General features: G+C 46.9%; 2 protein-coding genes and 1 pseudogene across 3 annotated transcripts; 1 reads left to right on the forward strand and 2 right to left on the reverse strand.

Annotated features, from left to right (window-relative positions):
• Nucleotides 1-365: 365 nt before the first annotated feature.
• Nucleotides 366-9,947, reverse strand: TTLL13 (tubulin tyrosine ligase like 13). The gene is given in 13 exon segments (XM_079913600.1): nucleotides 366-640; nucleotides 1,133-1,141; nucleotides 1,145-1,333; nucleotides 1,337-1,364; nucleotides 1,654-1,739; nucleotides 2,339-2,501; nucleotides 3,170-3,300; nucleotides 5,095-5,174; nucleotides 5,177-5,212; nucleotides 5,945-5,985; nucleotides 6,326-6,448; nucleotides 6,450-6,591; nucleotides 9,844-9,947. Coding segments are annotated over 12 exon segments (1,230 nt in total). The 5' UTR covers nucleotides 6,581-6,591; nucleotides 9,844-9,947; the 3' UTR covers nucleotides 366-427.
• GDPGP1 (GDP-D-glucose phosphorylase 1) lies at nucleotides 9,793-25,577 on the reverse strand. Its single transcript, XM_079912438.1, has 4 exons — nucleotides 25,123-25,577; nucleotides 24,805-24,883; nucleotides 12,231-12,287; nucleotides 9,793-11,138 (listed from the first exon to the last, which is right to left on the reverse strand). Exon 4 carries the CDS (start codon nucleotides 11,127-11,129, stop codon nucleotides 9,972-9,974), a length of 1,158 nt encoding a protein of 385 aa, XP_079768564.1. The 5' UTR covers nucleotides 11,130-11,138; nucleotides 12,231-12,287; nucleotides 24,805-24,883; nucleotides 25,123-25,577; the 3' UTR covers nucleotides 9,793-9,971.
• Nucleotides 22,368-23,360, forward strand: LOC307182172 (inhibitor of growth protein 1-like; annotated as a pseudogene). Its single transcript has one exon. The product of its transcript is annotated as an inhibitor of growth protein 1-like (transcript).
• Nucleotides 25,578-25,664: the final 87 nt, after the last annotated feature.

The raw sequence follows: 25,664 nt of genomic DNA on the forward strand, positions 1-25,664 counted from the left end.
AAGAACAAACCCCATAAAGTTCCTTACATGCTAATAGGAAATAGCTATAAAATGCATAAATAGCTGTAAAATGCATTGGTAAGTAGGATACAGACAGTGTGAAAGTTATGCTATTGTCTGGGTAAAGGGAGAAAACAATTTATATAAATACATGTATATATGTGCATTAAATGTTTGTGAAAGTATACACATGACCCAAGGAACATTGATTGGCTCCAGGGAGGAAAACTGAGTAGCTGGAGGAGGAGGGTAGGAGACTATTCACTGTGTCTTTGGAATTTGCATAGATAATGCATCACTTATCTATGATATGTGGTGTATTATCGATGCAAAAAAAATGTTTTTAATAGCTAATCAACCCCAGACTGCCTTCTCCATCTAGAGAAGGACTTTTACTCTCAGGAAAGTAATAAGGTAAGCTACACAACTAAACACACGTCAAACACCTGAGGCCCCTGGCTTCTCTTGGCTGTTGGTGGCACTGGAAAAGCCGCTCCTTGACTCGCCACTTATCCTCTTCTGTCACCTTTCTTTTGTCACAGCCCTGGAGGTTGACAAGGGTCATGGTATCACAGAGAAGTGCATCCTTCACTTCTCGATCAAGGTGTGAGTCGGTGGTGAAGCTTGGAGAGTGGTTTACCTGCCGGGAGGAGTCATTATCCATCCCCTTCCTAGACCACCTGAGCAGGTCATGATTCTTGCAGGCCCAGCTGGAGGTTCTAGGAGAGACATCCCCCTCCAGTGCCCCCCCCCTTCGTGGCCTCAGCCAAGGAAGCTGGATGTTCTGACTCCCAAGACCACAGGACTCTGCCACAGAGATCCCTCCAGTGCATAGGCTGGTGAGAGCAAATCAGACAGCCTGACTCTATAGTGATAGTGTCCTTAAAGGCAAGGCTTACATGAGGAACTTTTGGGATCCAAAACCTGAGTTCCTACGGTGGAGGCCAGAGACCACCAAGATTGGATTTAGCAGGTCAAAAGTGCAAATGTCTTACACCTTCTGCTAGATCCTATCCACCCCAGTGCCTCTGCATCCCCCATTCTGTGTTCCACCACTTGAGTACACTCCTATCCCAGGTGTCCTGTTCAGGGGTGGACCATGGTTTTGCAAAGCCCAGGAGATAATCCTCACCTCCAGCAGCTAGGGCTTCCGCTTGTGGTCCAGCAAGATGTCAAAACCAAGGATCTCAAAACAGGCACATGTACCTCCACTCAGATACTGGGGAAAACAGGTTCGGTAGCTGTGGCAAAGAACAGAATGTGCTGAGATGATGGCTTTGATGATGATGTCCTCAATATCTCCCCACAGCTCTCGGGGGTTGTAGCTGTGCTCTCACAGCCAGGCGTTGAGTGTTGACAGCTTCCTGTGAGGCCCAGTGCTCAGAGGAAGATCAGTGGGGCCGGGCTGCAGACAGGAAGCTCCCTAACACTAATCCTAATTCCATGCCTAGGTTCCTTGTGCTTTGAGGGGTTGCCGCCAGCTTGGAGCAGGGTTTAATTATAGGGTGGGGTTTGGGGCTGCACTTGGTGGTCAGGCACAAGACAGGGGTCTATAAGGGTTGAGCCAGCTCAACCTCCCAAGGGCCAACTCAGCTCTGCTGAGACTGTGGGGCTAAAGGGCAGAAAAAGAGGAGAAAACAGAGTAGGGCATACCTCTTACTGCCCACAGCATCATCCCGGACAAAATTCTCATTGTGTCTGTTGACGGCATAGTTGGTCAGGTGCATGCAGATGTCATCCTGGGAAGACAGTGGCCCTGTGGTCAGGCTACTTCCATGCAGTCCTTCTCTGCAGCCATTCGTTGCCTTCTGATTACCTACCCCACCCCTGGATGGCTCATCTCCTGTCCCTCTTCACAAAGGACTGTCCTGTAAGCTCCTGGGGAAGGGGTGTGCCTTTCCTGCAGGCATGGCTTTTCTGCAGTCAGCACCCCCTAAATGCTGTCCTTCCAGCCAAGTGCCAAGGCGCTCCAGGCTTCACTCCTTGTTCATGTGTGACGAGCTAGCTGTGTGACAAGCCCCTCTACCTGGTTTCTCCACAGAACCTCAGCACTCGTGGCAGTGGAAGAGAAGAGGGTGCTGCCCTGCACCCTAGTGCTGCTGGCTGGCCTTTTTTTTTTTTTTTTTTTTTTAAGGATTTTTTTTTTTAATGTGGACCATCTTTTAAAGTCTCTATTGAATTTGTTACAATATTGCTTCTGTTTTATATTTTGGTTTTCTGTCCAGGAGGCATGTGGGATCTTAGCTCCCCGACCAGGGATCGAATCCATACCCCCTGCATTGGAAGGCAAAGTCTTAAACACTGGACTGCCAGGTAAGTTCTCCAGCTGACCTCTTATCAGGTTGCTGTGGCTGGGCTCCACGTAGGCTATGGTGGTAAAGCTGGCCAGGCCCTCCTCATACATGGAGATCCGAAGAGGCTCACAGGATGTGATCAGGACATACATTCGCACATCAAACTTGAAGCCATCAATGAGGAAGGGCTGAGAGCATGCAAACCCACCAGGGAAAAGTAATAATACAGTGTTCACTCAGTATCTGCAGGAGATTGGATCCAGGACCCCCACCCCCCATGGATACCAAACTCCACGGATGCTCAAGTCCATTGTATAAAATGGTGTCAGCCCTCCATATCCACGGGTTCCACATCTGCAGATATGGAGGGAGGGCCGACTGTACTTTTGAAGTACTTACTATGTACCATAAACTGTTGTAAGCACTTCAAATACATAATAACTCATTTAATTTTCACAGTAACCAAAAAAAATTTTTTTTTCACAGTAACCATATAAGGTAGTTACTGGTTTTTTTTTTTTTTGCGGTACACGGGCCTCTCACTGTTGTGGCCTCTCCCGTTGCGGAGCACAGGCTCTGGACGCACAGGCTCCGGACGCGCAGGCTCAGCGGCCATGGCTCACGGGCCCAGCTGCTCTGCGGCATGTGGGATTTTCGTGGACCGGGGCACGAACCCGTGTCCCCTGCATCGGCAGGCGGACTCTCAACCACTGTGCCACCAGGGAAGCCCTAACCTTCTCTTTTCAGCTAAAACTTCCCTTTTACTTCCATCCCCCTGAGACATTTTAGGTCCCAGAGCCAGAGTCTGGTGGGAACTGAGATGGCGAACCCTTTCCTCTCCCAGAATATCAACCTGGGGAGCCAGGCTCACTCACTCTGCAGGGAGGCACCAGATGCACGGGAAGATGTTACACTCAGTAGGATAGAGTTTCTGCATGCGGCTGAGGTTCTGAGCCAGCAGATCTTTGTGGCAGATTTCTGTCATGCCAGGGAAGTGGTTGACTTTCTGAAACAGAGCCAGTTGGTTATACTATCGCCCAGAGTAAGGGGCAGTTCCTGGGGCCTGAACATTCCAGATAGCAGTGGAAAAGGACTGGGGAGGTCAAGGGAGAAGTCACAGTGGAGGTAAACACTGCACCTAGTCCCCAAGGGAGAAAAGGAAGGCTCCCTAAGGCAGGTGGGAAACTGCTGCTTGGCCTCTCCCCAAAACACACATACACAGCAAGGTTAGCAAATGAGGGTCGGTGAGAAGGGCTAGCCAGGACTTTGGGCCTTCTAGCCACCTTCTAACATCCCTCAGACTACCGGGGACTAGCCCTATAGGAATAACTGGTGCGGAATAACACAAAGCAAATGAGAAAACATTTCCCCAAAGAGAAAGGAAACTAAGGAGCAGCCCCAGGGAATGCACGGCAGTGGCACTCTCAGAGGGCAAGGCATTGCCAGGGTGGCCTGCTGGAAGCCCCCGCCCCGCTGCTCTGGCCCTCAGGGCTGGAAGGTTCAGTGCTCTCTGCTTTTTCCCCTCATGAGCTGTGTGAACTGAGTATTTCTGAGCCTCAGTGTCCGTAACATAAGGGTATCTTTTGGGAATTGCCTGGCGGTCCAGTGGTTAGGACTTGGTGCTTTCACTGCAGGGGGCACGGGTTCGATCCCTGGTCGGGCAACTAAGATCCCACAAGCTGTGGCCGAAGCCAAGAAAACAAAACAAAACAAAAAAACACATAAGGGTATCTTTTTGAGGATTTAATGAGGTGAGAATGTAAAAGCACTTAACAGTGTCCGACCTCAATAAATGCTGTTATCATTACCCTCATCTCACAACTGCTCTCTGCATGCCCCTTCTTAGGGGCTTTTTGAGCGCTTCTAGCAGTCTCTCGCTCTCGCTCTCACTCCTGCTCTCCCTCTTCTCCCATAATTCATGGGATAGGTGATAGTCTCAGCTCCCTGCTTGCCTTCTCTCAAAATAAGCCTACAGACACTTTTATTTGTTTGCTAACCGCCACAAAGACCCAATTAGAGGATAACAAAAATACCATGAAGAAGTAATATCTGGGGCTTCCCTGGTGGCGCAGTGGTTAAGAATCCGCCTGCCAGTGCAGGGGACATGGGTTCAAGCCCTGGTCGGGGAAGATCCCACATGTGGAGGAGCAACTAAGCCCGTGCGCCACAACTACTGAGCCTGCGCTCTAGAGCCCATGCTCTGCTGCAAGAGAAGCCACCGCAATGAGAAGCCCATGCAACCGCAATGTAAAGTAGTCCCCCCAGCCCCCCTCCCTCCAAGGGGCGAAGAAACAGAGACCCAGTGCAGCCAAAAATAAATTAATAAATTAATTTAGGAAAGAAAAAGAAGTAATATCTTCTTGTGGACCCTGGCCTATCTTTCCTGACTTTCTTGCTGCCATGCAGGACCCCACACTGACTCTTAATGGATGTGGAGTGCTAGGCTAAGCTGCTTAGAAGGCTGGATCGTTCAGCTGGCTCTACTGTTAACTCTGAAGCTCCCAGTCTTCCCCCTAAGATAGGCTCACCTGCCCTGGAGGGACCAGCTGAGCTTGCTTCCAGGCAAGCAGCATATATTGAGATAGGATGTGGCCAGCAGACACTTCCTTCAGATAATAGAAGCTCCAGAGACCCAAGAGGAGAATATTCCCATTGGTGCAGAAGCCCCTGGCCATGGCTTTTCCTGCTCTGCATAGGGGTATAGCCACCAAGAGTGGCAGCCTCGGGTGCCTGGGTGCAAGGGTAGGAGTAGTCATTCTGGGGCATAGTTCCTTTAGGATCTTGGGTCTGGAGGTTGTACCTGAAACCTCTTCATGCCCATGATGCGTTCCAGTGAGACAGAGCAGTCTGTCCAGTACACAGTCCACTCTTTGTCCTCCCCACCTCCTTCAGGCCACACATTTGGGCTGCCCGACGCACTGTGGAGAGAGGGAGGTCAGTGGAGCCAGCCTGGGCACTGGCAGCAAACCTTGGGACTGCAGCTGGGTTGGGTAAGGAACAGACCTGACCAGAGAGTGGGAATGAAGAAGGAGGTAGTTCCTACCTCAGCTCTGCTTACCTCAGTTTAGTTACCACTGCGACAATTCCAAGTTCATGAGGCTGTCAGGGTCCTTCCAAAATTTGACAGAAAACTATAGACTGGATCTCTGTTCCTGTCAGTCCTCTCAATTAGGATGGTTTCTGGCCTGCAGAGCTGACCCTCGGAAGGGGTCACACTGGCGCCTCACACTTTGGGGCACCCGTAGATGCCAGTGGGGATGAGGGGAGGAAGAAATGACTAACCTAGCTGGCGATTTTTCTTTTTTCTTAATTGCTGAAGCCACCTCAAAAGTTACCTTGAAAAAACAGTTTTAACCTGGTCTCATCTCATCTCTGGTAAAATCTGGGGCAGGGTGGGGGGAGGGATGGTGATTTTTGTCATTTTTTTTCTTGTAAGCTAACTGGAGATTCCTACTCTACTGCTGAGACTAACTGGAACAGTGATGTGTCAGCTACTGGTAGCTGAGCCAGGAGGCTCAGTACAGGTTATAGGCCAGCCTAACAAGATCCAGGGGCTGGGAGCAGATTGAGGGGACCACCTCCAGAGTGAAAGCCGCAGCCCTAAATGTCCTCTCACGCCCAGTGGTGTGAGTGACGAGCTGGGTGCTTACCACTCTCATACTTGCAGTTGGTCAGATTGATGGCCAGGGGTCTGGAATGGAGGAATAGCAGAAATCAGGCAGAAGGAGAGGACCCTGGGCTGCCAGGCACCCAGAAGAAGAGACACCCAACAGATTAACAGTGCAATTCATTTTGTTTAGAAGCCACTTAAAGGAAAGACCAGGATGATATAAACGTGCTGAAATTCTAAACTAAGCCAGCCGAAGTGATTCTGAATTTTGTTTTTGTTGTACAAAAAGGCTAATGACCTCCTGTATTTCCTGTTCTCTTTCCTAGACTAAAGGGAAGACTTTGGATCCCAGCCCGACTGCTGAAGGGCAGAGGGTTACTCTCTGGAGCTGGGCAAGTGAGGGGGTCCAGGGAACGGTTACCTGTGTTTCCACCTTCTCTTTCTCCTCCCAACTTCTAATTCATCTGGGTCAGCTGGGGTTATGATTTTCTTTGGTATTTTCTTGGCTACAATGGATAAAGGAACTCCATTCCTAAATGCATTAGTCAGCCTTTGAGAGTGCCTGCTGAGAAGGGTTAGAAGGGATGGTAGCTTCCCCTTTAACACACTCCTCGGATTCCTCTTCTTCACCATAGTTTTCCTCTGATTCGCTGGTCTTACAGGTACTTGGCTCCATCCTCTTAGATTCTGAGGAGAGAGGGGTGGGAGTGAAATGTATATGACTTCCCTCCAGGCCCAGGAAGGACGGCAGGAATCCACCCAAGGACCTTCATGGTGTTATAAGGGAATGTTGCTGCTCCTTCAGAACAGAGCAGTCCCACTACAGCATGGGATGTTTCCAAATAGGTAATGGGGTCCGTGGAATGCCTATGAGATGTTAGATTCGCTGACAAGCCCCAATTATCCAAGATCACTCCATACAATACTCTGGGGTGCATGCAGGAGCTGAACTGAGCTGGCAGGGACCATGACCATAGCTTTTTTGTTCTTGAATGTAATGGGGGATGGCTGGAGGTGCTGGGGGGACCTTCACTTTGAAAAATAGAGCTGAAGACCAAAGGTCGCCTAGGCCAGGCTTTTCCCTGTCCCATGATTCAGTTTCTCCATACAGACACACTGGGGCCAGGCACCCAATGGCCAAGACCCCCTGGGCTCTGACAGCGGAGGGGAAGCCCCCGGCGGACAATGCCCACCGCAGGTTCCGAGAGCGGAGGGGCTGCCGGGTCCGCCCCTATCGGCCTGGTGCTGGACTCAGCTGGTCGCTCACGACCGCCCTTCGGCCGGCTCTCGCTCCTTCCCAGGCGTTGCTGGGCCTCCGGGATCGCGTCCTTGTTCCACGGGAATGGCTATCCCCGGCGATCGCGAGGGGAGCCCGCTCCCCCCTGCACCCGGGGTTCACACCTATCTTGGAGATCCCGGCTGCGCCGCCTTAAGCAAGCAGGCTGCCGCCGCCGCCGTCGCCATGGACACGAGGGCGGCCCCCATTGGAGAAGCGTTCTGGGGGCGGGGCCTTTCCGAGAACCACACCCACTTTGGCGCCAGCAGAGGCCATATTGGGCGGGTGCCTGAGACGTTTGCCCCTGGGCTGCCGTAGGAAGCGCAATCGAGCGCCTGGCACTGGAGGGCGGACTCTTGCGGCAACTGACCCGATGCGTGATAGGACTTCTAGTCCTTCCGCTTTCACGCCAGTTCGCACGAGCCCCACCCCCTTTCCTGACCCTTTCCTGAATCCGCGGGCCAAGCTCCCGGAATTTGGCCAACGCAGTGTTCGGGACGAGAAGCCCCAATTATCCAAGTAATTAGTAACCATTAGTAACCATGTCTCGAGCAGTCCCAGGACTTGGGAGGGACGGCCGTGATTATCACACGTGCCCTGGAGGTGCTCATCAGACTGCTCCTTTACTCTCTCCATCTTTTCCTGATGTCCATCCGCTTTACCTCTGATTGCCACCTCCACCAAACTCCGCCCAATTTGTCACTTTAAGATTATCCCATGTGCTTAAATCTAAAGGACACTTAAAAATTTTCGCTCCTCTAAAAAGACATGTACATTTTCCGATTCATAGATTTCTTGACCTCCCTTCAGTGTATGATACTCTATTACCCCCTCCTTGAAATGCTTTGGAGTCCCTTGCCTTTCAGGACGCACAATTTTCTCACTCTTTCTGACTCCACTTCTCACCCCACACTGACTCTTAATGGATGTGGAGTGCTAGGCTAAGCTGCTTAGAAGGCTGGATCGTTCAGCTGGCTCTACTGTTAACTCTGAAGCTCCCAGTCTTCCCCCTAAGATAGGCTCACCTGTCCTGGAGGGACCAGCTGAGCTTGCTTCCAGGCAAGCAGCATATATTGAGATAGGATGTGGCCAGCAGACACTTCCTTCAGATAACAGAAGCTCCAGAGACCCAAGAGGAGAATATTTCCATTGGTGCAGAAGCCCTGGCCATGGGGCTTCTGCACCAATGGAAATATTTAACGTTCCAGGCACATATTTAACAGATATTTAACGTTCCAGGCACTGTTCTAGTACCTGAACCACCATTTCTTGCCTGAATTGCCACCATTAAGCAGCCTCTTAATTGGATTCCCTTATTCTATTTTTCCTTCCTTCATCCATCCATCCATCCACGGCAGCTTAAGTATTCGCCCTAAAATGCATATTTGTTACTCCCCAATTTAAAACTCTTCAAGATTTCCCATTAGATCAAGTCAAAAACCCCTTAGTACAAAAGACCTTCCATCAAAAAATAAAACAAACAAAAAGCAAGCAAAGCGGTGGAGAGGCCCTGAGCTGGATTGTCACTTCTTACTTACCTACTGTGCTCAAAGCCCAGGGCTCTGGATACAAAGGGTCTCCTAAGTGTTCCATATTCAAGCTCAGAAAAAGCTTCCATAAATCCCCTTCTGGACGATTCACAAAGTATTCATGGCTAAGAAGTACCACACAAAGAAAACCTATTTGACTTTTACTTTTTGTGGAAAAACTTATTTGGGGCCAGAGAAGGCTTTCCTCTGAACATTAATCCTAAGGAAAAACTGGGGAAATCCTGATATTTGGACTCATCACCTTCGACACACAAAGTCCACTTTACTCTAATGGTCATCTGCACTCCCTTCAGAGAGTGAGCGAGCAAAATAAAGTGATGTTATTGGAGCCCATATTTGCAAAGGCTTGCACAAAGAGGCATTAAGCTGAAATTACTGCAATGTGCCCAAAACATGAGGGTGACCAAAAACTGTTTATAGGAATTTAAATGTCAAACTGATTTTCTTATGAAATGGGTTGTGATGCATATTCTGCTTCATCTCAATGAGACGTTATTAACATGGCAGTCACACGTGCACAGCCCCAGCTCAGCTTCAGGTGTCTGATTGCCTGCGTTGCAGTCCTGACTCCACTACTTTTGAGCCATCTGACCTTGGACAAATTACTAAACCTCTGTCAGCCTCCATATCTTCGTCTGTTAAATGGGGGTATTAAGAGGACCTGCAACTTTCAAGTTGTGAGGATACCTTGTTTTCACATGAAATAATGTATGTGAAGAACACTCAACTCAGCTTTGGGGCTGAAGGAAAATTCAAGGTGGCCAGGTAGGCGAAGAATGTGCTATAAATAGGGCATATGGATGGAGGGGACATATGTAGGGGCAGGATGAAGAAATACAACTCAGTGGTGGGCAAAGGGAGAACAGGCAGAGAGGCAAGAACAGAGGAAGTGATAAACTATCACTTTGCTAAGATTTGATAAGAAAGGAAGAGAAAAGTTGGCATATACGAGTCAGGAGTGTGTTAACTCTTGCACACACTCCCTTCTTAACAATAGGCTTGACATCCCTGGGGCTTATCTAAGAAGAAAGGTGAAAAGCAGCAGATACATCCATGAGGGCTCATTCATTCGATTTATTCCAAGGTATCCTCCTCCTTAAAGAGACCACTTACCAGTTCTTTATCCCTCCCCTTAGGCTGAGACAGGTGAGAAGGCATTCATGAAGTGCCCACATGATCATGATGGACAGCTTCCCGGAAAGAGACTTAGATCGGTTACAAAATAAATACTTCTGGAAGGATTACTGCTCCTCCTTGGCTATCAAGGCCACCAGTGCTGCCTGCACCTCTCCCGCCTGGGCTGGGGGCAGCAGACAGTCACGGATGACGGCCAGAGCCGCTGCCTCTGTCAGGCTGCTGAAGTCCTGGGACGTTTTGACAGGGAGGTGCCCGGCCAGCTCACAGAGGGCAACATTGAAGGCCTCGCCTTCCTTTATCCCAAAGCTGGACTTCCGGGCCCAAAGAATTACTCGGACCCCCGTGAGGGCTGAGGAAGATGATGTCTTTCCAGGTGGAGCCCCCCGGGTCACAAACAAGTTATGTGCAATCTCGTGGTCAGCCAGATAGTCAGTGGCCCGACATACCCTGCTTATCAAGGCTTCCAAGTCGGGCCCTGGCCCGCTTGTGTAAAAGAGGAAGCCAGGAGCTGGGAGGTCCTGGAGCAGATGCAGACGGCCCCCAGGATCCAGGGGTTTGCTTGGGGCCCCCTCCACGGGCAGTCTGTGGGCCAAGTAATAGCCATGCAGGTGGAGGTGGTTCACTGAGGCCAGGCCACCCAGGCTGTTGAAGCCGACTCGGAAGCCTGGGTGTGAGCTCAGCAGCACAGCTTCAACCCCGGCCTGCAGTGCCCCTGGCAGCAGGCGCTGGGGGAGCCCTCGGGTGGGCTCGGGCACCAGCAGCACGTGGCCCCACTCCAAGGGGCTGACATTGATCACCACGAGGATGTCGTCTTGCTGGAGAGCACTGGGGAGATCGGCCTCCCGGTGCAAGCGGAAGAGGACTTCTCCTGGCCGGATCTGGTTGAAGTTAAACTGTTCAGGGTCAAACGCCTGCCTCACGCTCCTGATGTTCTGGGGGCTCCTTCTTTGCACACCTCGCTCCACATTCAGCTGAGCAACAAAACCCACGGCACCAGGAAGGGTTTGGGTCTGCAGCTCCCCCAGACAGTAGCGGAATAGCCCCAGCTCCATCCGCTGCCTCCAGGCCAAGCAGAGGGCAGAGTCAAAGCGAGACAGTGGCAGTGTGTCCAGAAGGCTGGGTCCGCTCCTTGGCCACTGAATCCCTTCTGGCACGAGTTCCTTCTGCCCATAGACAAAGTCAGGAATGCCGTGCCCTCCCCAGTCCTCACTGTTTGGAGGTAGCAAATAGGAAGTTTCATTTGAACCATGTGGAATAGCCATGGGGCTGACCTGAAACCATCATAAGGTGAAAAATACATGATGCTATCCCATTTCCAAAGATTTTATTTTTATTATTTATTTATTTATTTGGCCGTGCCACGCAGCTGGCGGGATATCAGTTCCCTGACCAGGGGCTGAACCTGGGCCATGGCAGTGAAAGCCCCAAATTCTAACCACTAGGCCACCAGGGAATTCTCCTATATTTATTTTCAAATAACCTTTACTTTTTGCTCTGATTATAAAAGTAATATATGCCTCTGGTAAAATATTCTGAAAACACAGAAATCACTCATAATTATCACCTGCAGATTAGCATACATTTTTACTGAATTAAAAATATAAAACAAATTCTCTTTCTAAAAATTATATATATTGAGTAAACTTTCTTAATGGATTAAAAAAATAAAGATAAATTACAACCCTTATTCCAGTGCCCAGGGAAAAATCACAATTTACATTTAGCCTCATTTTCATATGTAGGTGGACCTTGACTTTTTTTTTTGCCTGTGCCATGTGGCATCTAGGATCTTAGTTCCCCAACCAGGGATCAAACCTGTGCCCCCTGCATTGGGAGTACGGAGTCTTAACCACTGGACCACAGGGAAGTCCCGGATCTTAATTTTTTAACAAATCTTTAACTGCTGTACATTTAGGTTGCTGCCAATTTCATACTATTATATACAATGTTGTGATGAACATCCTGTGTATCTATCTTTGCAGATGTTTTTATTTTCCTTTAAAATAAAATCTTAGTAGACCACTGGTCAGAGTAGGCTCATGGCTCAGGCTTTTGACAGTGTGTCAAACTGCCCTCCAGAAAACTGCACCAGTGTTCCAGTGCATGAGAATGGCCAAGGTTTCAAAGCTGACCACTCCTTCGTGGGAACAGCTTTTCCACTGTTGTGTAGTGATTCCAAATGGCCATACATAGAACCATTTGGGTGAGGATGGCCCATCATAAGTGCCCTAGGCCAATCCTTTAAGGTAGAAATATAGGTGCCTGTCTTCATCTCCCACTGGGCCCTTGGAGCCCTGTGGACCCAGAAGTGTCAGGGAGATGACCTGCTGTTGGCCCAGATGGGACTTCAGAATGAAGCTTACCTCAGTAGAGTTGCCTCAGTACAAGTTTGGGTACCCTCAGCTCTGCTGGTCCAGAAACTTCATATTAGTAAAACAGAAAAAACAAAGAACATACAAAACAACATATTAAAAGTCAAGCTGAGTTTAATGAGTATAGAGTTTCAGTTTTGTAAGATGAAAAAGTTCTAGAGACTGGCAGCACAACGATGGGAATATACTTAACACTACTGAATTGCACACTTAGAAATGGTTAAGGTGGTAAATCTTATGCGTTTTTTACCACAATAAAAAAATTTTTTTAAACTCGAGCTAAGCATAATATTGACAATAAAACATAAAATCTTTAATTATTCTATTGAAAGTGAGCCCAAGACATTTCTCCAAAGATACACAAATGTCCAACAAGCACATGAAAAGCTGCTCAACATCACTAATTAGGGAAATGCAAATCAAAGTTACAGTAAGATACCACTTAACATCCTTTAGGATGGCTACTATCAAAAACAGAAAATAACATGTGTTGGCAAGGATATGGAGAATTGGAACCCTTGTGCACTGCTGGTGGGAATGTAAAGTGATGCAGCTGCTATGGAAAACAGTACAGCAGCTCCTCAAAAAATTAAAAATAGAATTACTATATGATCCAGCAATCCCACTTCTGGGTATATATCCAAAAGAACCAAAAGCAGGGTCTCAAAAAGAGATATCTGTACACCCACTTTCATAGCAGCATTATTCACAATAGCCAAAAGGTGGAAGCAACTTAAGTATCCATCGATAGATAAATGGATAAACAAGATGCAGTATATACAAACAATGGAATGTTATTCAGCCTTAAAAAGCACGAAATGCTGACATATGTTACAACACGGATGGACCTTCAGGACATTATGCTAAGTGAAATGAGCCAGTCACCAAAGGACAAATATTGTGAGTCCACTTATATAAGAGACCTAAAGTGCTCAAATTCATAGAGACAGAAAGTAGAATCGTGGTTCCCAAGGGCTGGCGGGAGGAGAAAATGAGGAATTGTTTGTTGTTTAATGGGCATAGAGTTTCAGTTTTGCAAGAACGAAAGAGGTCTGGAGATTGGCTACCAAACAATGTGAATATATTTAACACTACTGAACTATACACTCAGAAATGGTTAAGGTGTTAAATTTTATGCTATGTGTTTTTTTTTTAACTTTTGAAGACTGCCATATTTTTTTAAAATAAATAAATAAATTTATTTATTTATATTTGGCTGCGTTGGGTCTTTGTTGGTGAGCACGGGCTTTCTCTAGTTGCGGTGGGCGGGGGCTACTCTTCATTGTGGTACACGGGCTTCTCACTGCAATGGCTTCTCTTGTTGACGAGCATGGACTCTAGGCGAGCGGGCTTCAGTAGTTGTGGCACACGGGCTTCAGTAGTTGTGGCTCACGGGCTCTAGATCACAGGCTCAGTAGTTGTGGCGCATGGGCTTAGTTGCTCCGCGGCATGTGGGATCTTCCCAGACCAGGGCTCAAACCCGTGTCCCCTGCATTGGCAGGCGGATTCTTAACCACTGCGCCACCAGGGAAGTCCCTATGCTACGTGTTTTTTATTTATTTTATTTTTATTTTTTTAAAGCTTAGTGGTATTTTTACGGAGGAATTTTTTTAAATTAATTAATTAATTTATTTTTGGCTGTGTTGGGTCTTCGTTTTCTGTGCGAGGGCTTTCTCTAGTTGTGGCCAGTGGGGGCCACTCTTCATTGCGGTGCACGGGCCTCACTGTCGTGGCCTCTCTTGTTGCAGAGCACAGGCTCCAGACGCGCAGGCTCAGTAGTTGTGGCTCATGGGCCTACTTGCTCTGCGGCATGTGGGACCTTCCCACACCAGGGCTCGAACCCGTGTCCCCTGCATTGGCAGTCAGATTCTAAACCACTGCGCCACCAGGGAAGCCCTGATATGTGTGTTTTGTTTTTTTTTTTCTGCGGTACGCGGGCCTCTCACAGTTGTGGCCTCTCCCGTTGCGGAGCACAGGCTCTGGACGCGCAGGCTCAGCGGCCATGGCTCATGGGCCCAGCCGCTCCGTGGCATGTGGGATCCTCCCGGACCAGGGCACGAACCTGTGTCCCCTGCGGACCAGGGCACGAACCCGTGTCCCCTGCATTGGCAGGCGGACTCTCAACCACTGTGCCACCAGGGAAGCCCCTGCTACATGTTTTTTAATTACAACTTTTAAAATATCAAGATGGTAAATTTCATGTTATGTATTTTTTTTGTGTGTGTGTGGTACGCAGGCCTCTCACTGTTGTCGCCTCTCCCATTGCGGAGCACAGGCTCCAGACGCACAGGCTCAGCGGCCATGGCTCATGGGCTCAGCTGCCCCGCAGCATGTGGGATCCTCCCGGACCGGGGCACGAACCTGTGTCCCCTGCATCGGCAGGCGGACTCTCAACCACTGCGCCACCAGGGAAGCCCCATGTTATGTATATTTTACCACAACTTGAAAAAATTTAAGTGGGTCTCAAAATAGATTTAAGAAATCCAACCATTTGATGAGCTAAACCTAAGTATTCACTTACTCTCTCATTCACTCATTCATTCATTAATTCATTCAGAATCAATGCCTACGTCATCCCCACTGTTGATACTCTGGGGCCACCTCTTCTGTGCACCCTGCTCCACGTTCAGCTGAGCCACAAAACCCAAGTAGTTATGAAGTAACTGCTGTGTATGAGGCAATGGGGAAATTGTAGCAAATAAAGAGAACAAAGTCCACACATATCCTTATGGAGCTTACATCCTGGGGTGGAGTCAGATGATAAGCAAAAGGAAAATATTAACTACCCGTGGTGATAGCATTTTGTGGGAAATAAACAAGTGATACAACAGAGGGTGACTAAGGGGTGGGATCAGGGCATCCCACTTCTACAAGAGGGCGGGGCAGGGCCCTCTGAAATGACAGCTGAACTAAGACAGGAAGGATGAGAAAAGGCCTACAATGTAGAGCTGAGGAAAGTGTACTCTAAGCAAAGGAAACTGTGTGTACTCTAAGCAAAGGAAATTGTAAGTCCAAGGCCATAAGTCTCGCAGGGCAGGTGGGTGGCCTGTTCAAGGAACAGAAAGGAGGTAGTGTTACTGAGGTATGGCCGACCAAGGGACGGGGCCCCCCCATGAGGCTGGAGAGGAAGGCAGGGGCCAGATTAGCTGCAGGGCCTTATGCCTCATGGTCAGGAACTTGGATTTTATTCTAAACGGAGTAAGAAATCACTGGCAGGTTCTAAGTATAAGGATCGTCTGGTATTTTATAAACTTTTTTCTAACTGTTGTGTGGAAAATAGATTGTAGGGGAGCAAAGGGGAAGCAGAGATCACTTTGGAGGCCACTCTGGTGGCCAGGTGAGCAGTGAGGGCGACTGGACAACACAGATGGCAACAGAGACAAAGGAGCTGGGGATATGGGTCATGTTTTGAAGGCTGAACCAACAGGGCCTGCTGACAGGCTGACTATGGGGACTGACAGAAAAGGAAGAGCTGGGAGTGACTCGGCATCAGGAACTAGGCACTGCAGTGGCATTTACAGAGATGGAGATGCTGGGGAGGTGCGGTGAGAATAGGTTGACTAGAGGAAGGGAGAAACCAAGAGTTCAGTTTTGATTATTGACTCTGAGATGCAGCCTGGGCATCTAAGAAAAGTGGTGTAGGCAGTAGGACAGTCAAACCTGGAGGTTAAGGGTAAGGTCTGGGCTAGATACAAATTTGGAGTAACATTAAAAGCCAGGGGCTAGGACCAAGGACCTAGGGCCAAGATGATACCAAAAGGCTAAAAATATGAGTAAAGACATATCAGTCAATAGAATCAATAGAAGGTGGGTATGGGGCTTCCCTGATGGTGCAGTGGTTGAGGGTCCGCCTGCCGATGCAGGGGACGCGGGTTCGTGCCCCGGTCCGGGAAGATCCCACATGCCGCGGAGCGGCTGGGCCCGTGAGCCATGGCCGCTGAGCCTGTGCGTCCGGAGCCTGTGCTCCGCAGCAGGAGAGGCCACAGCAGTGAGAGGCCCGCGTACCGCAAAAAGAAAAAAAAAAAAAAGAAAGTGGGTATGGTTGTATTTATATTCAAGTGAACTAGGAGGCAAAAACAATACCTAGGAATAAAGAGGAATACTTGAAAGTGACAAATCATAGTGACCACACAACAGGACTGAACCTACATAGGAAAACCAGGAGAAAGGGCACACTGTTCGCATGTCTATGTTGTGCGAGGCATGGGTTGGGGGCTTTCCAAGTGCACTCAGGTGACCCTCACAACAAGCCTGTGTAGTCAGTATCATCCTGGCAGGAAAGTGAGAGATGTGGTTTTGGAGGCTGACAAGGTGTTTGAATTCTGGCTCTTCCATTCACTAGGGATGTGACCTTGAGCCCCTAGAACAAAGTCCATTTCCTCACCATGGCCTCCGGGCTCTCAAGGCTTAGCGGTGCCTCCCCCTCTTACCTCCTCCCAGACCACTCTTCCCTTGGCCTACTCTGCTGCTCACTCTTCCTAAACTTGCTCCTGCTCAGGGCCTTGGTGATTTATGTTCTCTCAGCCTAAAATACCCTCCTCCCAGGTATTCTTCACATGCCTGGCTCATTTAGGTCTCAAACATCAAACAACAAATATCACCACGTCAGACAAACCCTGTGTGGCCATCCTATGTAATGTCTCAAGGAAAAGAGGAAGAGGGAAATAATATTACAAGCAGGGAATGAAATGTCTTGGAAAACAAAAAAAAGTTAGAATTCACAAATCCAAGGGAGGGTATTTTAATAAAAAAATGATCAATGAACAAACCTTTGAAAGATCCAACCAAGAAACAAAATAATTGTTTTGTTTAAAAATAGCACTACGAGTTATTTTTAAATCAGCCACTCAGTTTTATCACTGTGTCAAGGGTTGATCGGGCACAGGAAGGACAATACGCTAACCAGACTTACCAGGGACTGCTGGATGACTCAGAATAACTATTTAATAATTTATGGACTTCCCTGGTGGCACAGTGGTTAAGAATCCACCTGCCAATGCAGGGGACACGGGTTCGAGCCCTGGTCCGGGAACATCCCACATGCCATGGAGCAACGAAGCCTGTGCGCCACAACTACTGAGCCTGCACTCTAGAGCCCATAAGCCACAATTACTGAGGCCCACATGCCTAGAGCCCGAGCTCCGCAACGAGAGAAGCCACCACAATGAGAAGCCCGTGCACTGCAATGAAGACCCAAGGCAACCAAAAATAAATAAATAAACAAATTTGTATTAAAAAAATTATACCTCATTAAAGCTGAAAACAAACAACAATAAAAGATAATTAACCTCGGAGCATGCCTCCTCAGCTTCTGGAAGTTCCATGACTGGCAGTGAACGCTGGTGCGAGACCAGCCTACCAGGGAGAGAATCTGCAGAGACATATATACATGGAAGCCACCTGCCATGTGTAAGGTACCTTATGGAAAGACTCAAATGGCAAAGAACTGATTGAGACTTCCAGCCAACAAGCAGTGAGGAAGTGACCTGCTCAGTCCACTAGCTTGTGAGGAGCTGGCTCCTGCCAACAACAGGCTAGCAGAGAAACGTGGCTGTGAATGGAGGGAAGGAAATGCTGTCAAAGCTTCAGAACTGGAAGTTTCAGACATGGATCAGAGAGTACCTTCAAGATGGTGGAGGAGTAAGACATGGAGATCACCTTCATCCCCACAAATACATCAAAAGTACATCTACATGTGGAACAACTCCTACAGAACACCTACTGAATGCTGGCAGAAGACCTCAGACTTCCCAAAAGGCAGAAAACTCCCCACGTACCTGGCCATGTGGTAGAAAGAGTCTTGGTGCTCCGGCCGGCTACCAGGCCGGAGCCTCTGAGGTGGGAGAGCCGAGTTTGGGACGCTAGACCACCAGAGACCTCCTGGCCCCATGTAATATCAATCGGCGAGAGCTCTCCCAGAGAACTTCATCTCAACACTAACACCCAGATCCACTGAACGACTAGCAAGTTCCAGTGCTGGACACCCCATGCCAAACAACTAGACAGGAACACAACCCCACCCATTAGCAGAGAGGCTGCCTAAAATCATACTAAGTTCACAGACACCCCAAAACACAACACTGGACATGATCCTGCTCACCAGAAGGACAAGATCCAACCTCATCCACCAGTCCCGCCCCACAAGGAAGCCTACACAACCCACTGAACCAACCTTACCCACTGGGGGCAGACACCAAAAACAACAGGAACTACGAACATGCAACCTGCGAAAAGGAGACCCTAAACACAGTAAGTTAAGCAAAATGAAAAGACAGAGAAATACGCAGCAGATGAAGGAGCAAGGCAAAAACCCACCAGACCAAACAAATGAAGAGGAAACAGGCAATTTACCTGAAAAAGAATTCAGAGTCATGATAGTAAAGATGATCCAAAATCTTGGAAATAGAATGGAGAAAATACAAGAAACATTTAACAAGGACCTAGAAGAACTAAAGAGCACACAAACAATGATGAACACCACAAAAAATGAAATAAAAAATTCTCTACAAGGAATCAATAGCAGAATAACTGAGGCAGAAGAATGGATAAGTGACCTGGAAGATAAAATAGTGGAAATAACTACCACAGAGCAGAATAAAGAAAAAAGAATGAAAAGAATTGAGGACAGTCTCAGAGGCCTCTGGGACAACATTAAACGCACCAACATTAGAATTATAGGGGTCCCAGAAGAAGAAGAGAAAAAGAAAGGGTCTGAGAAAATATTTGAAGAGATTATAGTTGAAAACGTCCCTAATATGGGAAAGGAAAGAGTCAATCAAGTCCAGGAAGCGCAGAGAGTCCCATACAGGATAAATCCAAGGAGAAACATGCCAAGACACATATAAATCAAACTATCAAAAATTAAATACAAAGAAAAAATATTAAAAGCAGCAAGGGAAAAGCAACAAATAACAGAAGGGAATCTCCATAAAGTTAACAGCTGATCTTTTAGCAGAAACTCTGCAAACCAGAAGGGAGTGGCAGGACATATTTAAAGTGATGAAAGGGAAAAACCTACAACCAAGATTACCCAGCAAGGATCTCATTCAGATTCGACAGAGAAATTAAAACCTTTACACTGGGCTTCCCTGGTGGTGCAGTGGTTGAGAGTCCACCTGCTGATGCAGGGGACGTGGGTTCGTGCCCCGGTCTGGGAAGATCCCACATGCCGCGGAGCGGCTGGACCCGTGAGCCATGGCCGCTGAGCCTGCGCGTTCGGAGCCTGTGCTCCGCAATGGGAGAGGCCACAACAGTGACAGGCCTGCGAATCCAAAAAAAAACCTTTACAGACGAGCAAAAGCTAAGAGAATTCAGCACCACCAAACCAGCTTTAAAACAAATGCTAAAGGAACTTCTCTAGGCAGGAAACACAAGAGAAGGAAAAGACCTACAATAACAAACCCAAAACAATTGAGAAAATGGTAATAGGAACATACATATCGATAATTACCTTAAATGTAAATGGACTAAATGCTCCAACCAAAAGACACAGACTGGCTGAATGGATACAAAAATAAGACCCGTACATATGCTGTCTACAAGAGACCCACTTCAGACCCAGGGACACATACAGACTGAAAGTGAGGGAATGGAAAAAGATATTCCATGCAAATGGAAATCAAAAGAAAGCTGGAGTAGCAATTCTCATATTAGACAAAACAGACTTTAAAATAAAGACTATTAGAAGAGACAAAGAAGGACACTACATAATGATCAAGGGATCAATCCAAGAAGAAGATATAACAATTGTAAATATTTACGCACCCAACATAGGAGCACCTCAATACATAAGGCAAATCTAACAGTCATAAAAGGGGAAATTGACAGTAACACAAAAATAGTAGGGGACTTTAACACCCCACTTTCACCAATGGACACATCAGCCAAAATGAAAATAAATAAGGAAACACAAACTTTAAATGATACATTAAACAAGATGGACTTAATTGATATTTATAGGACATTCCATCCAAAAACAACAGAATACACTTTCTTCTCAAGTGCTCATGGAACATTCTCTAGGATAGATCATATCTTGGGTCACAAATCAAGTCTTGGTACATTTAAGAAAACTGAAATCGTATCTATCAAGCATCTTTTCTGACCACAATGCTATGAGACTAGATATCAATTACAGGAAAAAACTGTAAAAAATACAAACACATGGAGGTTAAACAATACTAAATAACCAAGAAATCACTGAAGAAATCAGAGGAAATCAAAAAATACCTAGAAACAAATGACAATGGCAACATGACAACCCAAAACCTATGGGATGCAGCAAAAGCAGTTTTAAGAGGGAAGTTTACAGCAATACAATCCTACCTCAAGAAACAAGAAAAATCTCAAATAAACGACCTAACCTTACACTTAAAGCAATTAGAGAAAGAAGAACAAAAAAACCCCCAAAGTTAGCAAAAAGAAAGAAATCATAAAGATCAGATCAGAAATAAAGGAAAAAGAAATAAAGGAAATGACAGCAAAGATCAATGAAAGTAAAAGCTGGTTCTTTGAGAAGATAAACAAAACTGATAAACCATTAGCCAGACTCATCAAGAAAAAAAGGGAGAAGACTCAAATCAACAGAATTAGAAATGAAAAAGGAGAAGTAACAACTGACACTGCAGAAATACAAAGGATCATGAGAGATCACTACAAGCAACTATATGCCAATAAAATGGACAACCTGGAAGAAATGGACAAATTCTTAGAAAAGCACAACCTTCCAAGAGTGAACCAGGAAGAAATAGAAAATATAAACAGACCGATCACAAGCACTGAAATTGAGACTGTGATTAAAAATTTTCCAACAAACAAAAGTGCAGGACCGGATGGATTCACAGGTGAATTCTATCAAACATATAGAGAAGAGCTAACACTTATCCTTCTAAAACTCTTCCAAAGTATAGCAAAGGGAGGAACATTCCCAAACTCATTCTACGAGGCCACCATCACCCTGATACCAAAACCAGATAAAGATGTCACAAAAAAAGAAAACTACAGGTCAATATCACTGGTGAACACAGATGCAAAAATCCTCAACAAAATACTAGCAAACAGAATCCAGCAGTACACTAAAAGGATCATACACCATGATCAAGTGGGGTTTATCCCAGGAATGCAAGGATTCTTCAATATACGCAAATCAATCAATGTGATACACCATATTAATAAACTGAAGGATAAAAATCATATGATAATCTCAACAGGTGCAGAAAAAGCTATTGACAAAATTCAATACCCATTTATGATAAAAACTCTCCAGAAAGTAGGCACAGAGGGAACTTACCTCAACATAATAAAGGCCATATATGACAAACGCACAGCCAACATTGTTCTCAATGGTGAAAAACTGAAACCATTTTCACTAAGATCAGGAACAAGACAAGGTTGCCCACTCTCACTACTAGTATTCAACATAGTTTTGGAAGTTTTAGCCACAGCAATCAGAGAAGAAAAAGAAATAAAAGGAATCCAAATTGGAAAAGAAAAAGTAAAACTGTCACTGTTTGCAGATGACATGATACTTTACATAGAGAATCCTTAAGATGCTACCAGAAAACTACTAGAGCTAATCAATGAATTTGGTAAAGTGGCAGGATACAAAATTAATGCACAGAAATCTCTTGCATTCCTATACATTAACAACAAAAGATCAGAAAGAGAAATTAAGTAAACACTCCCATTTACCACTGCAACAAAAAGAATAAAATACCTAGGAATAAACCTACCTAAGGAGACAAAAAACTATAAGACACTGATGAAAGAAATTAAAGATGATACAAACGGATGGAGAGATATACCATGTTCTTGGATTGGATGAATCAACACTGTGAAAATGGCTATACTACCCAAAGCAATCTACAGATTCAATGCAATCCCTGTCAAACTACCAATGGCATTTTTCACAGAACTAGAACAAAAAATTTCACAATTTGTATGGAAACACAAAAGACCCTGAAAAGCCAAAGCAATCTTGAGAAAGAAAAATGGAGCTGGAGGAATCAGGGTCTCTGACTTCAGATTATACTACAAAGCTACAGTAATCAAGACAGTATGGTACTGGCACAAAAACAAAAATATAGATCAATGGAACAGGATACAACAGGAACAGGATAGAAAGGACAGAATGGAACAGGATAGAAAGCCCAGAGATAAACTCATGCACATATGGTCACCTTATCTTTGATAAAGGAGGCAAGAATATACAATGGAGAAAAGACAGTCTCTTCAATAAGTGGTCCTGGGAAAACTGGACAACTACATGTAAAAGAATGAAATTAGAACACTTCCTAACACCATACACAAAAATAACCTCAAGTAGATTAAAGACCTAAATATAAGGCCAGACACTATAAAACTCTTAGGGGAAAATACAGGCAGAACACTCTATGACATAAATCATAGCAAGATCCTTTTTGACCCATCCCCTAGAGAAATGGAAGTAAAAACAAAAATAAACATATGAAACCTAATGAAACTTAAAAGCTTATGCACAGCAAGGGAAACCATCAACAAGACAAAAAGACAGCCCTCAGAATGGGAGAAAATATTTGCAAGTGAAGCAACTGACAAAGGATTAATCTCCAAAATATACAAGCAGCTAATGCAGCTCAGTATCAAAAAAACAAACAACCCAATGCAAAAATGGGCAGAAGACCTAAACAGATATTTCTCCAAAGAAGATATACAGATTGCCAACAAACACATGAAAGGATGCTCAATATCACTAATCATTAGAGAAATGCAAATCAAACTACAATGAGGTATCACCTCACACGGGTCAGAATGGCCATCATCAAAAAATCTACAGAGAAGAAGGCGAAGGCCTCCAAGAAGAAGAAACGCTCCAAGGCCAAAGCCGAGAGGGAAGCATCCCCTGTGGACCTTCCCATTGACCTGAATGACCCCACGTACTGTCTGTGCAATCAGGTCTCCTATGGAGAGATGATTGGCTGTGACAATGACGAGTGCCCCATCGAGTGGTTCCACTTCTCCTGCGTGGGGCTGAACCATAAACCCAAGGGCAAGTGGTACTGCCCCAAATGTTGAGGGGAGAACGAGAAGACCATGGACAAGGCCCTGGAGAAGTCCAAAAAGGAGTGGGCCTACAACAGGTAGTGGCGGGCCTGGCTGGACCGAGGCAAGCAGGGCGAGCTGTGTATTTATTGCATCGCCACCTGGACGGGCGCAGGGACTGCACGTGCAGCCTTCTGAAGACTGTTGGATGAGGAGCTGTTCCTCTCGTGGGATGACCAGGGTTCTCTTTGCTTTTCCGTTGGTGCACGTGTGTAACGAGAGAGTGGTCTATGGATCAGCATTTTAGAAACTGCAAATATAGGTTTGAATTAAAAAAACAAACAAACAATAAATGCTGGAGAGGGTGTGGAGAAAAGGGAACCCTCTTGCACTGCTGGTGGGAATGTAAATTGATACAGCCACTATGGAGGTTCCTTAAAAAACTAAATAGAACTACCATATGACCCAGCAATCCCACTACTGGGCAAATACCGAGAGAACCATAATTCAAAAGGAGTCATGTACCACAATGTTCACTGCAGCACTATTTACAATAGCCACAACATGGAAAGCAACCTAAGTGTCCATTGATGGATGAATGGATAAAGAAGATGTGGCATGGGCTTCCCTGGTGGCACAGTGGTTAGGAGTCCGCCTGCCAATGCAGGGGACATGGGTTCATGCCCTGGTCTGGGAAGATCCCACATGCCACAGAGCAACTAAGCCTGTGCGTCACAACTACTGAGCCTGCGCTCTAGAGCCCACGAGCCACAGCTACTGAGCCCACGTGGCACAACTACTGAAGCCCGTGCACCTAGAGCCCGTGCTCCGCAACAAGAGAAGCCACCACAGCGAGAAGGCCGCGCACCACAACGAAGAGTAGCCCCCGCTCACCACCACTAGACAAAGCCCGTGCACAGCAACAAAGGAGCCAATGCAGCCAAAAATAAAAAATCAATAAATTAAAAAAAAAGATGGGCACATATACACAATGGAATATTACTCACCCATAAAAAGAAACGAAATTGAGTTATTTGTAGTGAGGTGGGTGGACTTAGAGTCTTTTATCAGAGTGAAGTAAGTCAGAAAGAGAAAAACAAATACCGAATGCTGATACATATATATAGAATCTTAAAAAAAAATGGTTCTGAAGAACCTAGGGGCAGGACAGGAATAAAGACATAAACGTAAAGAATGGACTTGAGGACACGGGGAGGGGGAAGGGTAAGATGGGACGAAGTGAGAGAGTGGCATGGACATATATGCACTACCAAATGTAAAACAGATAGCTAGTGGGAAGCAGCCGCATCGCACAGGGAGATCAGCTCGGTGTTTTGTGACCACCTAGAGGAGTGGGATAGGGAGGGTGGGAGGGATACGCAAGAGGGAGGGGATATGGGGATATATGTATACGTATAGCTGATTCACTTTGTTATACAGCAGCAACTAACACGACAATGTAAAGCAATTATACTCCAATAAAGATGTGGGAAAAAAAAATTAACCGCACCTCCACCTCCTCCACGCAGTAGCTTGTGATACTCACCTTTTGGAACAGTGTAGGTTAATTCATTCATGCATACGTCCAATAAATATTGAGAGCCTACCATGTGTCAAGCATTGTCCTAGGAGTTGAGAGGGGACAAGAGCAAACAGGTCAGCTTCGATCCCTGCCTCCCCCAGCATGCAGTCTGGACGCAGGGTGGGGTCAGAGGACAGCACGTAGGCTGGAATGAGTACAGCAGGGCGGATTCTTGAAAAGAGCCTTAGACTGGAGAGACGGCTTTGTAAATGACCGAGTCTAGACAAGTCACTGAACTCCCCTGAGCCTCTGCATTTCCAAATTTGTAAAACGGTAACTTACCTTGCAGAACTGTTGTAAGAACTGAAGCTATGCAGAGCGCTTCAGTGGGCCCTCAGTAAACGGCCTCAGTAGGCAGAAAGGTTATGGTTATTTCTGGAGAGGTGGTATGAGGGTTGCAACACGTACGGCAGGTGCTCGGTGGTAACGTCTGGGTGGAAGAGCCCTCGTTGGGCAGAGGGGCAGCCGACCGCCTCGGGCCACTCAGCGAGTCACAAGGTTTCTCGGTTACCCTTGCTCCAAACACTTCCCTAATGCCCCTTACCGGTCTCCACACAAAGCCGCCCCGCCCCCGCCGCCACGCAATGCAGGTGAGGCGAACACGCTCGCCTTCCCCCGAAATCCTGCCGGGGCCATAGCGAGGTCGTGGCACCCTTAACGCCTGCGCAAGCTGCACGCAGGCACGCGGCGCGGCCCGTCCCGCCCATCCAGGAGGCGGGGTCGTGCGGCCTGGGCTCCGCCCTGGAACGTCCGGCCCCGCCGCGGGCCCCGCCTCCAGCTCGCCGGGAACTGCCTAGAGCCGGGATCCAGCTGGCTGAACCGGG

This window comes from Stenella coeruleoalba (assembly GCF_951394435.1).
Source record: "Stenella coeruleoalba genome assembly, chromosome: 2".
In the NCBI taxonomy this organism is placed as follows: domain Eukaryota; kingdom Metazoa; phylum Chordata; class Mammalia; order Artiodactyla; family Delphinidae; genus Stenella; species Stenella coeruleoalba.

Excerpts from the sequence above, each read along its gene's own strand:
- GDPGP1 (XM_079912438.1), bottom strand. The coding sequence starts at position 11,129 with ATGGCTATTCCACATGGTTCAAATGAAACTTCCTATTTGCTACCTCCA.